Here is a 13,083-nt window from a genome sequence, read left to right as displayed (position 1 = left end):
CTAACCACCAGGCTATCACCACACACCAGGATTCGTGTATATTGTCGATCTGACTGCTTCTCACAGGTTAAGTAAGTCATGAGATTTGGAATTTTAAGTAGCAATTATAATTTTAGCAAAAGCAAACTTTGACCTGTTTAGTGCACAATTTTCATTGAGTTTAGCTTACAAGTACACAGTACAGAAAATTGTAAAATTTCAGTATTTTGGTGCACATGAATAAATATTTTGTTCCCCATGGTTTGTTTCATTAGTGTTAATATGGGTATTTATTTTTGATGCATAATTTGTCACCCAAAAACTACTATCTATTACATAACCCCATTTCAAGTACCTGCATGGTGGCATTCTTCCTCCGCACGTGGTCACCGTATTAAAGTCAAAGGACTCCATGGGATAAGTGTTCAATCTTTTTCAATTTTTCAGGCATTTGCTTCCAATGTCCAAAGAGTAAAAAAGTGTGGGTAGGCATGGCCGGGGTAAGAAGAAGAGTGGGTGGGCAACAAGAGGAATGTTCTTCAATCTTCGTGAAATTGGCAGTTTGGTTTAAAAAAAAAAAAAAAAAAAACTTGGTCCTTCCTCTGCTTCTTCTTTGGAAAACATGCTTCAAATGTTCTCAAATCCTCTTCATCTGGTCTAATTTGCTTTCCTCCTGTTCCGTCCGGCAAGTCCAAATGGAGTCAGCGTTCATGGGTGGCGTGGTGGGCAGGTAAGTGGGCGTGGTCGGGCGTTGGCTTCTGAGGTTGTGGCAGTGAATGAACCTCTTTAGCATCTTTACCTTAGCTTATTACTATTATTTTTACACCAGTCCAATAGTGTCTGTGGCGTGGTTCTGGGCAGGCGGGCAGTGCGGATGCGCTCGAATCTTGGTACCATTCCGTCCCCACGTCGGAGGAAAAAGACCCGGATGGTCCCGAGGACGGAGGGAGGCGGGAACCAGAGTGGAAGACATTTGGGTGTTAATGTTCCCTCCTTTACTCCGACGTGAGGAGAAGATAGGAAGTGGGCGGGACATGCACCAGTTCGGCTTGGCTTGTTTTGGAAATTATCCTCCACCAGATCTGAAATATTAATGGTTTATTTTGGTATGCTCATTTCATTTTTGTGTCTAAAATCCAAAATGTCATCAAATTTAACATTAACCTTGTTTCTTCTATTCATATATATATGACTCCTACCTTCCTCTCCGAATATTTCTGCATCCGCAAAACGATTGATGAGCAGGAAAGAGAAAAAAATGCATGAATGACAAGTGAGGTAAATGCACGACATCAAAGAGGCGGGCAGGGAGGCTGGCGACCTTTGGCCTTGGGATGGACGGCGCACGCTAACATGCCAAGCTTGCAAGAACTCACCTCTGACCCTAAAAGGATTCCCTCAATTGCCTTGTGGGATTCTTTTAAAGGGAGGCGCTCCTTTTGGGCCAGAGTGTCCACGTGCGGGGACGAGAAGCGAGAAGCATGCACGAGGAGGGGAGAGCGTCCGGGACGGACAAAGGCATGCCAGGGCTCTTACTTAAATCCCCATCCTGTGCCCCCAAGGACTATAGCTGCCAGGAGAATAGCTCCTGCGATGGAGCCTATTATGATATTGGTGCCGCTGGGACCTGTGCACAGACAGGAGGCAACAATATACTTTAAAAAAAAGAATAAACAGACTTTCCGCTAAAGTCAAAGAAGAGATGGCAGAGAACGTCTCACCTTTCTTCTCCGTCCCCGTGGCGACGGTGGGCTCCGGGATGGGGTCGAAGACGCTGCAGTCCTTGCCGGTGTAGTCCCGGTGGCAGATGCACTTCACCTCGTTGCTGCAAGTCTGCCAAACCACCAGATCACCAGATGGCCAGTTCTTCACGCGTCCGGAGGCAACGTGCCCCCCGCGCCGCCGGTTTTACCCCGTGGTCGGAGCAGACGCGTCCCGAGTCGGAGCCGGCGCAGCTACTGAGGTTGAAGGCAGTCACCGGAAGGCAGCGTCGTTCCGAGCACATCATGTTGGGCCCGCAAGGGGTGCCGTCTTCCACGTAGCCCAGGTCGGAGCCGTCTTCCAGCAGAGCGTGGCCACCCCTGAAAGAAGCAGCAAAGGAATTTGTTTTCCGAGCCTTCCGCGCACATCCGGGTTGGTCTCGTGGTAACCCCTCCAGCCCGACTGACCGACAGTCCAAGTACTTGTTCTGGTGGTAGAGGGTGAAGCTGGTCACCTCACCTTGAAGGTCACCAAACTTGGGCTTGGCGCTGATATTGGCGCAGAACAGGAAGCCGCACAGGACGTCCCTGAGAAGGAAAATTGCGGGAGACTTTAATGGCAAAAAAAGGAGACGCTCACTCTTAATCTGTATGTACATGTCTAAATTGGTCATGTTTTTTTTCTTGGTCTCTGTCACTGCTTTTTGCCCACTGCTTTCTCCAAATAAAAGTACTCTAAACTCCCATGTGGCACATTAAAAGTGGTCGATAAGGATACTTAGGTTTCCAATCTCTGTGTGTAAGCAGCTGAATGTAGAATAGGTTGTAATGAAAAGTCACTCACGGCTTGTTGCACTGAAGCCAGCCTTGGCCGCCTGGGCCTCGACCGCAGTTGCCTTTGTCGGTCCCCTCGGCGTTGAGCTTCTCGTAACAAAAGCGGTCTGCAGAATCTTAAGCCACAAAATGACAACCACGGCAAAAATCAAGCAGCATTAACTGGGTTGACGGTGGAGTGGGATACTTACTGAAACCCCAGAGTCCTCGACACTGTCCATCTCGAGTTCGACATCGCCCACCATAACAGCGACCCTAAAGGGATCAGATTAAAAATAGGCTAAAACAACCCAACAAAAAAAAATACACAATAAAATGGGTGAAATGTATTTGGAAGACAGCAGCACTTACTTGATTAGTTTCACAAGTGTAACCGTCCAGTTTGTGGACATTGTGAGGACACTGCAGGAGGGACACAAGCTTCAGTCAAACAAGTACATTTGTTCCTCACGTCTTAGAATTCATTGAAATAATCTAATGTTATAAATTGAGCAAATGGTTGTAATTTTCTTGACTTCACTACTGTCACTGGACATTTTATCTTTGTTCGACAATTTTTCTTTCCCTAGTGTAAATATAAATGTTCCAATATCCTTATACATCGGTATTATTTTATTGTTTGTAGCCCTTAACTCATTCCCTGCCACTGATGGTACAAACATCAAATCTATTTCAAGTTTGAAGGTTGTCAAGGCATAACCACTACCGTTGATCATTAGAATACAAAAAAGGCAGATTAATTTAAAAACGGTTTGTTTTTGCTCAAAGGGTGTACCTGGCTCGAGTCCCCAGTGCAGGTTTCGGGGATGTCACAGTCGTTGACGGCCTCTCGGCACACCGCCCCTCTCAACTCGTACTGGAGAGGAAAAGGCGCATAAATGAGGATGTCGCCAACGCCGTTGAATTTTAAAGTGCGAAAGCGCTACGCACTTTACAGCCGCTGCAGCACAGCCCGTTGCTGCACATGGCGTCGTGGGTGAGTGTGCATTTTTTACAGCAGGCTCCTCCGCTTCGGGCGCACTCCTGCATACAAAACGCAGCTTGGTTAAACCGCAGCGCTCGGGGGAAAAAAAGCTGGCGTCACAAGTTATGTACTCACCACCTGGGAGCCGCAATCGCACTCTTCGCCGGGCTCCACAAAGCCGTTGCCGCATTCTGGAGGGTCCAACAGCTGTGGGAAGTAAGAATATTTTCACCAAGTCCTGGTTTGGATTTGCCAAATATATCCAGTATATATATAGTGTGTATCTTTGGGAGTTAAATAATAGTACAGAGGGATTTAAAAGCCAAGTCTCAATTGAAGAGTATTTTGCAGGCCACTAGAAGGCAGTGTCTACTTTTGGGAGTTTAATAATAGTGCAGAGATGGTTTTGAAAGTCCCAAAAATATTAAATAGACACTATAAAAACACTACCCCTAGATCATGGTTATTCACCTATTGTGGCAAATCTTGGAACCTTTTAACTGCGATGAATGAAATATTACTGTACTACTTTTAACAGTTCAATGTGTGGAGCAAAAATGTATCAAGAAAATGTCAATTTTAAGCAGCAAAAGGAGAATTTAAAGCTGGATTAAACCAAGATAATAAAGTCTAACTAACTCTACAAGATGTCTAAAATATGAGAAGAATATTTGTGTGGACGTAAAAAAATAACCCTTGCTTAGGTAGGTAGAAAATTCAATTGTTCCAGAAGCAGTTTGGTAACTTGGAGTTTTCGTTAGTAGAAAAATAGTCACCTTATGTGTTAAAGTCAAACTCAAATTATCGCGAGCTAGATTGCTGGATTGTGCCCTCTCACTCTCTCACCTTGTTGGGCTTGTTGAAGAGGCAGCTGCCTCCTCCCTGAAGCAAGAACTGATGGTACTCGTCCACGCTGCAGCGAGAGAACTTTCTGGGCAGATAGTATCTACGTTACAAAGTACACAAAAGACATTAACGCCATTGGAGGAAAAAAAAAGTGCAAAGATAACACGGGCAGGGTGTTAATGGCGTGATTTCACAATGGAACCATCTGTACTACAAATGCTACTCAGAGTGTGTATTGTGCCATCTGGCATCAAGAGATAAAGTCTTCTATTGATTCACAATGTGAACTCCACAACTCGTACAGGTTTTTGCTTTGTCAGTAAATCGATGAGCCGTCTATGGGGTGTCGGAACGAAGGGTCGCGGGACGACTGTGGTTCAGTTTGTAATTGGCCAGTGCAAAAATTGTATTCTGAAGTACTTTTACTATTAGCTGAAGCATTTTCTAAATAGGCAGTTATAGTCATTCATTTTAAAAGCCTCCCTCTTTTTTTTAACTGATTCTGCTTAAAAAACAAAAGTGCAAGTCAACATTTAGTAAAAAAAGGCCATAGTCCAAAATTCTATCTCCCTATTTGACTTACCCAGTCTCTTCCATAATACAGCCCAGCCAGGTGTCCGGACACCTGCAGTCTCCTGCGGTAGGGACAAAAAAAACATGAGGTCAGCTTCATGCTTCATTTAAAAGTAAAGGACAAGTGGCACATTTTACCTGCAGAGTCCCGCACATGGTTCCACTTCATCCCAATGTTCTGGCCCAGGCTCTGGCACAAGGTGATGGCCATGGCGCCGACATTTCCAAACTAACGTCAAACAACAGTCATTTTTAAAAAAATTACAATTCATGACCACAGTCTATGGCCATGGATGGCTAACCTCGTTGATGCCACCCCCCCTGGAGGCGGAACACACTCCTCCCGTGAAGGCCGTGCCGCTGCGAGCGCTCTGAAAGGTGTGCCCTCTGTAGGAAAGGACAGTCAGGCGAAGACGGTGGGCGCCAAGTCGTTAGACTCACGAGAAAAGTTGCACGGCATCGCTCTTCTCGCGGATGTTGTCCCGCCGGTACTTCATGAAGTTCTGCAGCGTGTTCAGGGGGTCCTCCACTACCGGCACCATGTTCTTTGAGGTCCAGGTCTCCATGGCGACCAGCACGATCCTCGTGTTCAGCTGCTCTTTGTAGATCTGCGACGAGTGACGCATGTGGCGCCGATGGCTAACAGAGGCAAACAAAGGACCTACCGCGTCCGCCATGTTGACCACTGCTTTGGCAAAGTTTTTCGTTTGGCTGCCGGAGCGCCGCAGCTGTACAATCTGTCAGGGCACAAAATATGCACAAATTAGCCTTAAATATACCTCATTATTATTATTATGGATTTCTCTATGTTGAAACACACTACCAGTTTTACTGCCATTAACTCCAACGTCTTAAATTAAACCGCTTACCATGTCATTATCGTTGACCACCATCAACTCGATATATTTGGTCTCGGCCTGCACGGAGGGTCTGCGAGCGGACCTCTTGGATCGCTTGGGGGTCTCCGTTCGATGGTCCCCAACGTCTCTGCCGTCCCACTCGCTGTCCTCTGTGCAGCCTTGTCACGGACATGCAAACATTGCAGGCCATCATCAAAGTTGTTATGAATGTCATTATCACCTTGTTCCTATTTTTCACAAAATGTCTGGCTGGCAATCTGGGTGTTTTTAATACAGTGTGGAGACGAGGAGGGATAAGTGTGTGATAGATTGTTTGCTTTTTGGATGCTAGCACGCTAAATGATTTTGCTTACCTGCGCAAGAGGGAGAGAGTTTGAAATCTGGCATCCTGCGGATCAGGTGGGGGCCCTTTTCCTGAAACACAGAGTAACCCAAAATACTTCATTTGATTTCCATACACTATGACACACCAGAAAAATGAAAAACCAAATGAACTTTCATTTACCTGGTTGCTTTCATTGTGAACAGGCTCAATCTGGTAGGAATAGACCCCATCTGAGAACATCCCACTTGGAAGAAAGAAAGAAAAAAAAATCTGATGAATAATGGAATAAAAATGGATCAAAGGTCAAAATGGGGGATGGTTGCGGTAGGGGGTTCACCATAAGCCAAGGCAGGTGGAAAGCGCTGCCCAGGAATCTGGCACACCTCTTAACCTTCCTTGGTAGTAGCAGTGCTCTCCTCCCTGCAAACAGATGCCAGTATGTCAAGCAATTGAAAAAATACACTGCTATATTTCACTCCTCAATGCCATAAGTCAGCTGCAGGGTAAAAAGAAAAGAAGAAGAGAGGTGCGGGGGGGGGGGGGGGGGGGGCATCCCACCTCGCGAGCATTTGTGACCTACTTGTGTCCCCGTGCTCGCCTCCGAATAACAAGTGAGGTGGAAGCCAGGCCTTCCTGAAAGGAGTTCTTCAATAAATCAAAACGGGGAAACCTTCTTCTTGCACTCTTCACCCATTGCAAAATGCTTTTTGAAGCCGTGTCATAATATGATCTTTAAGTCAAATATTAGTCATGATCCGCGGTGGAATAAATGTAAACAGGGCACAGGTGGAATAGAGTGCCCGACGACAGGGGGCCTAATTATCATAATCATCACTGGTGGGCCCCTACAATTGACCAAGTGATATTTATATTGACAAAATCCGGTTGATGTGGGATAAAAAGTATTGACTTCAGAACTAACGGTTGGCCAAATGCATCACACCTGCCTCCCACATCCCGCCGCGTCAGGTCACGTGACGTTTCCATCAAGCGGCGACACAATCTGGCCTCCGCTATCCCGCCTTCCCTCCCTTCCTCTGCCAACGGGAAAGCTTTAGCTCCCATTTTGAGTCCCCCCTCCCCTCGCCTTCCTCTCCCTCGGCTGCCAAGAACTTAATGACGCCGCTGAGCTAACCAGTCGCCATGGAGACAGACTCGCCATTGGTCAGGGGGCGGAGGCACATCGGCCGGGAAGCCAAACGTTGGCGTCCTTTCCGACTAACTCTCAAAATCCGCATTTCGCCCATTTGTGATGATGATACCCCTATGCTTGTGCTTTTTTTTCGTACGAGTGCATCCAAAAATAAAAAACGGTATATCTGAAGCGGTTTCCAAAAATAGGACAGATCACTGCAATTAAAAGCAGCAGAAATACATCAAAATATCCTGAAGGCCAACTCGCAACTTGCCGCAGCTTAAAATAGACCGAGTGGCTGTTTAGCTAGATACACCTGCACACATAGTAGTAGCAGTAAAGGATCTTTTCGGAATGAAAAGCTACTTCTGGGATACGCTTCTGAAATGATGGTCGCATCTGGTCAAAAATATGGAACTCGGGACTATTATCTATCAGTAATGGAATATTATTGCCACGACTCTACCACCTATGGTACTACAGTTAGCAACTAATATTTGGAATATGAAGAAAACTTATCAAAAACTAGCCACTTTACATTACATTTTCCTTCAGCTGTATGCAAACAACCAGTCATCTTTGAAAAACACTCTTCAACAAAAACTTTGTGAACAAAACTAAAAGTGAACATTTCTGAGGTGAGTGTAAAGTCCTTCCACAAAATATACAGATTTTGCCCAGGAGGCTTAATGTCTCATTTTGATTGGCCTGGTGATTCTCAAAATTCTTACCGTTGACTGCAAAGTTCGGCCCTCCGGCGTAAAATGGCGCTCTACATAGTCTGAAGACAGCAGGTGGCTGCAAAGAAAACACACGTTTGCACATCTGTACTAATGTGGCAAATGTGGCAATTCCAAGACCTAAGACCAAAGACCTTTCCGAGCAGGAGGCACTTACTGGTTTAGCTCCAGGTCCAGTGTGAAGGCACGTCCAAAGGCTTCCACCCAGAAAGTGCTCTGTGCCAGGTGAACAGCCTACAAAAAGTACATTGCCAAAATCAACACAACATCATCAGCACTTTGGAAGCCCCCAATACATTAGACCTTGCGTCACTCTGACGAAAAGTCGGCACTCACACGCGGACGCTATTCATAATTAATGAGGACATACTTCGACACGGCACTGAATAAATGAAGCCACCGGGAGCCCCCGGGGTGCGGGCGTCCCGGATTGATGCCGTACCACGGCAAACAAAGGCCCTACCGACACGCGAAAAACCGAAAGAGGAGGCCGGAAGGGTTCTCTCTCTCTCTCACTAAGTGGGTCAAAAAGCACAGGCGACATGTTCCCATCGAGAGGAAGACCGACAGTCTCCACGCCGTCCCGCCCACGCGTGTCAAAAAAATGACGTGGAAGCCAAAATGCGCTACATTAGCTGGGCCTAATTAAAGACACGCTGCTTATTGGACTTTTGCTCTTCACTATGTTGATTGTAGTCAATATATCATGTAAGCTTTTCCAAAGAAGAACATTTTTCACTAAATCCATTTGTGAATATTGATATTATTTTGATAACCCTCCCACGCAACAGAAATTGGAATAAGTGGTTCATTAAAGACACAGCACTACCACGTAAACAAGAGAAACCGTAACGCAGTGTCCATCCTGGACTTAACCTCACCGAGGTGGCTTGTGTGTAACTTGTTTTGACCCGGGTGTCCAGGTGCTGGCGAGCCATTTCTTGCCCCGACTCAGTCCACTGCACCAAACGCTTGGGATAGACCACTTGGGCCGTGGGGTCGCCGCCCTCTGTGGTCCAATCCCGAGTGGCTTTGTCCCGGCCCGGGCTCTCGGTTACACCTGCACGGTAAAAAAAACACACTTGAAGTCCTGAACCGACCAAAACTTATCCTCACAAGGTTGGTAAGGGGGTGGAGTCTATGCCAGCCAACTAGTAAGCAAGTAGGTGGACAGTCAATTGCAAGACACAATCAGACAAACTACTGTAATCACTCACAGACAGGGGAAATGTAGTGTGTTCAAGCAGCCTGATGTAAATGTTTTTTGGGATATGGGAGGAAGGCAGAGTAGCCTGAGAAAACCCACACAAAACCAGGGAGAACACGCAAACAGATCTAAAATATTTAAAAACATTTTTTTAAATAACTAAAATCAGCCAATTTTACAAACCAAATCTTCTACACCCAATGCGGACCTCCATAAAACGATCACCTGATCAAATCGGGACATCGCAAAAATAAACTCTGGGACAATTCGAGCCTTTTTTGGCCACCTGGACACCCGCCCACTTGCTCACAACACAAGTACCCTTTTAGTGAAAAAAAAACACCACTTCAAGCAAGCCTTCAAAACACACTGCGGTCATTTTAGCCAAGTTGTGCCTGTGCCTCCCCATTGGTTTTAAAACAAGGAGTTGCAGTGGCTGCAGTGGAAATGTGTCTATGCAGCAAAGACCGGCCACGGAACCCAAGCGGTTCCGCGTACGGGCGCGCACATGCCGTCCGCCCTCCCATCGTCGTGTCTTCTTACCTGACACGACCAGCCGTTGGCCCACTGCAGCAAAAAGCAAGAAGAAGCACCGCGCCGCCAGCATGGTCGTCACACATTCCCGCATGCGGCTCCGCAAAAACGTCAGCTATGCGAAGAGAAGAGGAAAAAAAATTGTTTCAACGATAATTCTTCAAAAATGAAATTTAAAAGGAAAAAAAGGTGCTAAGCGGGTGCTATGGTGCATCTGGCGCCATCATCTCCCCTCCTCTCCCTGGTAGGCCAGTACAATCACATGCAAAGATGACATTGAAGCATCCTTTTTTTCCCCATCTTTTGGGCAAGGTGGAGCGGGACGGAGGGGACGATCAGCGGGGAAGAGGCGCGGGGAGCTGGCTGCGACGCCGATACATCGCTCCGCGCCGTGCGTGCGTGCGCGTGATTGCGTACGTGCGTGCGTGCGGTATGCGGAAGAAGGGGGCTGCGGTGTGCCGCCAGGGCACGTGGGAAAGCCAAGGGATCCGCCCACTAGCAAAAATTTGCCCATTTTATACATTCTTCCCCAAAAAATAAAAAACAATATTGTGATATGGTGAATCAAAATAAAATCAGCATCCTCACTTACTTGATTGAGATTTATATCAAAATTGCCACTAAAAGAGCCATCTTTAGTTTTTAGACTGACATACTGTTGTGTAATTTGTATAACATTTCAAGAATTAAATACTACATACAAATGCTCCAAATCGTCTACCACTGACTTGTAGTATAAAGTACAATCTAAAAACTAGAGGCACAGTACCCTCTGCTGTGCAAAGAGTTGAATCACACTTCAAAAAACAAATGTTGCCAAAGTCATCTCTGGAATCGGCTCCAGCACCCCCTGCGACCCCAGTGAGGATAAAGCAGTTCAGAAAATGAATGAATGAAATTTCAACATTGCTTATCTTGGTCAGGGTAACAGGGTGCTGGAGCTTGTCCCATCTGGTAAAAGGCTGACTACACCCTAGACTGGTCGACTGTCGTATGGCGTAGTAAAAAAATAAGTCATAAATCTATCTGCATTCAATGCAATTACTTTCATTGGCCTCCTCGTGGGGAACCATAGCGTCTCCTGCCAATTAAGTAATTAAGAAACTATATAACAAGGCGTGGATTCGCACTTTGATTTCAGTTAGAACAAAAAAGAAACTACAATTAAAGAATATGGATGCTCAACCTGTCGATGGAAGTCTACCGGAGAAGGAGAAGAAGCAATTCAAATGCCCCCACGATGCATGCAGCGCTATTTTTTCCAAGCAAAGTAGGCTAAAGGAGCATGAATCGATCCACACGGGAGTTGTAAGCAGACATTTTTTGAAATGCATGGAACGATGGACAAGTTTTGAAGGTAATACTTGGGGTGTTTACTCACTTGCAGAGTCCGTGGATGTGCACTTTTCAGGGCTGCGGTCGTCGATTCGCTCGGAAGTCGCGTCTCATCCGCCACGGGAGGCAACATGATGGCATAAAACCATTCCAGTGAGTGGCAAATCTACCTGAACTTTGTTTGAAAACTTTGTTTCAAGCCTAATTGACTTCCGGGTCAATTCCTATTTGGCTAAAATCGCGATTTGGGTTGAGGTTAACATGTGTGCTATGATTACAAACAATTCTGCAGAGGGATGTCAAATCAGAACAGGTGTAAATCGACGAGCGAGAGCTTAAATGTTTGAGAATCAAAAAAGCAAACCCTCAAATTTCAATGTTCAAAAATGAAGTGAAACAACCATGCACTTAATATCATTTCCCCCTGCTTTTTAGATGCAATTTTGCCGATTGCACCAAGTGTTTTTTCATGGCAGTCGAGCTAAAGAAACACATGTGCTACTCGCACGGCGAAAAAGAGTACTTCAAGGTAAACGCCACTAGGAGGAACCAAAACCCACCAATTCCAACCTCCCAAACAAACCACAGTCACGTCCCTCCTCCTCCTCTAAATCCACTTTCTTGGCCTTAAGTGCACTCAGGCGGACTGCACGTTGACCTTTAAGAAGAGATTCTTGTTCAAGCAGCACCTTCAAGAACACGGCTTGGTCTCCAAGTTCAAGTAAGTTAAGATAAAAGTCCTCATGTCAATGAAGTCCACTTGGCGTCTGTCTCCCAAAGGTGCTCCAAGGCTCAGTGCGGCGCCGAGTTCAACTCTCGCCCAGCCCGTAAAGCCCACGAGAAAACCCACGCAGGTCATCTACCTCAAAGAAGTCTTATACGTGGAACCAAGAAAAAATTGACGTGGCTTCTCCTTAAAGGTTATCGCTGTCCGAATGCAAAGTGCTTGGTGGTTGCTTCAACTTGGAGCCTCCTTCAGAAGCACATTTTCAAGCACCCAGGTAGGTCATTTTAAAAAAAAATGGAATTTAGAAAAATAAAATGCATTCTTCCCTACTTTTGTTCAAGCAATCTTCCAATGCCAAGTGTGCAAAAAGCTGTTGAAGACACCCAGCGCGCTGCGACGTCACAAGCGGAGCCACTCGTCGCACAAACCGGCGTTGGCGTGCCCCCGCCAGGACTGCCAGGCCTATTTTTCCACTACGTTCAACTTGGAGCACCACATCCGTAAGATGCACCTGGAGCTTTTCAAGTACAAGTGCTCCTTTCCAGGTTGCCCGCGCACCTTTGCCATGCGGGTAGGAATCACTCATCTTTATCCACCTTCATACAGATAAAAATCTCAAATTTTCAAAGCTTAAAAGGGCTGTGCAATACAAATCTTTTCAAATTAATAAATTTATTTTAAATTTTAGTTCAACATTATATAGACTAAGTCAACAGACTAGGTGCACTAAAATTCCATTGTCCATTCTTTAGGAAAGCATGATGCGGCATATGCTTCGACATGACCCAAATGTCGTCAAAGAGAAAGTAAGAAATGACCCCCGGTTACTAAAAATGTATTTACATGTTCTTAACACTTGCAAATTTTCCCTTCTGCACAGAAACGCCCTCGCGTAAGGAAATTCTGGCTAAAACGGCTGGATGGCCGTCGTCTCCCCCTGGTAGAGGATAACCTAATCCGGCTGTTTGCGCTGCGCATGCGCATATCCCACCGCGCTAAAGTGGAGGTCAACCTGGCTGGTCTGTTCAACGAGCGCAAGATCCGACACCACGACGTTGACCCAGAGGTCAACCTTCGCCAACTGTTCACCATCAAGACTCGGTCACGGCTGTTTAAGTGAGGCCGGTTACCGTTAAAGTTAAAGAGCGCTTCAGTTTTGTCATGTTAATTGGGTCGTTTTTTGGGTTAGTTAATGTACATTGATATTTTAATTTATGGTTAATGAAGATTATAGTTTAATTAAGATGGTCTATTTTTATTTGGAATGTACATTATATAAGAAAATAGTAGAGACCCAATAAATGAGTTGCATTTTTGCTTCAAA

At 45.8% G+C, this 13,083-nt stretch overlaps 2 protein-coding genes across 4 annotated transcripts in view; one reads left to right on the top strand and one right to left on the bottom strand.

Moving 5' to 3' along the window:
* LOC144209083 (disintegrin and metalloproteinase domain-containing protein 11-like) overlaps positions 1-10,123 on the bottom strand; it is an 11,903-nt gene extending 1,780 nt beyond the window's left edge. Inside the window, exons 1-26 of one of the 3 annotated variants that reach the window (XM_077735280.1) lie at positions 9,707-10,123; positions 8,838-9,016; positions 8,114-8,190; positions 7,948-8,014; positions 6,419-6,501; positions 6,262-6,325; positions 6,110-6,170; positions 5,766-5,914; positions 5,562-5,633; positions 5,338-5,504; positions 5,199-5,283; positions 5,035-5,125; positions 4,907-4,958; positions 4,324-4,423; positions 3,613-3,684; positions 3,444-3,536; positions 3,289-3,369; positions 2,865-2,915; positions 2,705-2,768; positions 2,524-2,629; positions 2,148-2,267; positions 1,892-2,060; positions 1,701-1,812; positions 1,516-1,606; positions 1,179-1,196; positions 1-1,061 (exon numbers count right to left, since the gene is read on the bottom strand). The exon at positions 1-1,061 is cut by the window's left edge and continues 1,780 nt beyond it. In XM_077735280.1, coding sequence (XP_077591406.1) covers positions 1,046-1,061; positions 1,179-1,196; positions 1,516-1,606; positions 1,701-1,812; positions 1,892-2,060; positions 2,148-2,267; positions 2,524-2,629; positions 2,705-2,768; positions 2,865-2,915; positions 3,289-3,369; positions 3,444-3,536; positions 3,613-3,684; positions 4,324-4,423; positions 4,907-4,958; positions 5,035-5,125; positions 5,199-5,283; positions 5,338-5,504; positions 5,562-5,633; positions 5,766-5,914; positions 6,110-6,170; positions 6,262-6,325; positions 6,419-6,501; positions 7,948-8,014; positions 8,114-8,190; positions 8,838-9,016; positions 9,707-9,791 — 2,325 coding nt within the window. In that variant the 5' untranslated portion in view covers positions 9,792-10,123 and the 3' untranslated portion in view covers positions 1-1,045. Of the gene's footprint in view, positions 1,062-1,178; positions 1,197-1,515; positions 1,607-1,700; positions 1,813-1,842; positions 2,061-2,147; positions 2,268-2,523; positions 2,630-2,704; positions 2,769-2,864; positions 2,916-3,288; positions 3,370-3,443; positions 3,537-3,612; positions 3,685-4,323; positions 4,424-4,906; positions 4,959-5,034; positions 5,126-5,198; positions 5,284-5,337; positions 5,505-5,561; positions 5,634-5,765; positions 5,915-6,109; positions 6,171-6,261; positions 6,326-6,418; positions 6,502-7,947; positions 8,015-8,113; positions 8,191-8,837; positions 9,017-9,706 lie in introns of those variants that run through there. The other 2 variants (XR_013328991.1, XM_077735281.1) reach the window with 2 other exon arrangements.
* Positions 10,124-10,663: 540 nt separating this feature from the next.
* Positions 10,664-13,083, top strand: LOC144208695 (P43 5S RNA-binding protein-like). Its single transcript, XM_077734677.1, has 9 exons — positions 10,664-11,005; positions 11,085-11,185; positions 11,468-11,561; positions 11,665-11,753; positions 11,813-11,886; positions 11,953-12,033; positions 12,101-12,330; positions 12,512-12,565; positions 12,640-13,083. The coding sequence occupies exons 1-9, from the start codon at positions 10,871-10,873 to the stop codon at positions 12,877-12,879; spliced, it is 1,098 nt and encodes a 365-aa protein (XP_077590803.1). The 5' UTR covers positions 10,664-10,870; the 3' UTR covers positions 12,880-13,083.

The sequence above is a fragment of the Stigmatopora nigra genome, chromosome 15, assembly GCF_051989575.1.
Source record: "Stigmatopora nigra isolate UIUO_SnigA chromosome 15, RoL_Snig_1.1, whole genome shotgun sequence".
Taxonomy (NCBI): domain Eukaryota; kingdom Metazoa; phylum Chordata; class Actinopteri; order Syngnathiformes; family Syngnathidae; genus Stigmatopora; species Stigmatopora nigra.
The sequence above is the reverse complement of the archived record's forward strand: the minus strand, read 5'-3'. Positions and strand labels throughout refer to the sequence as shown.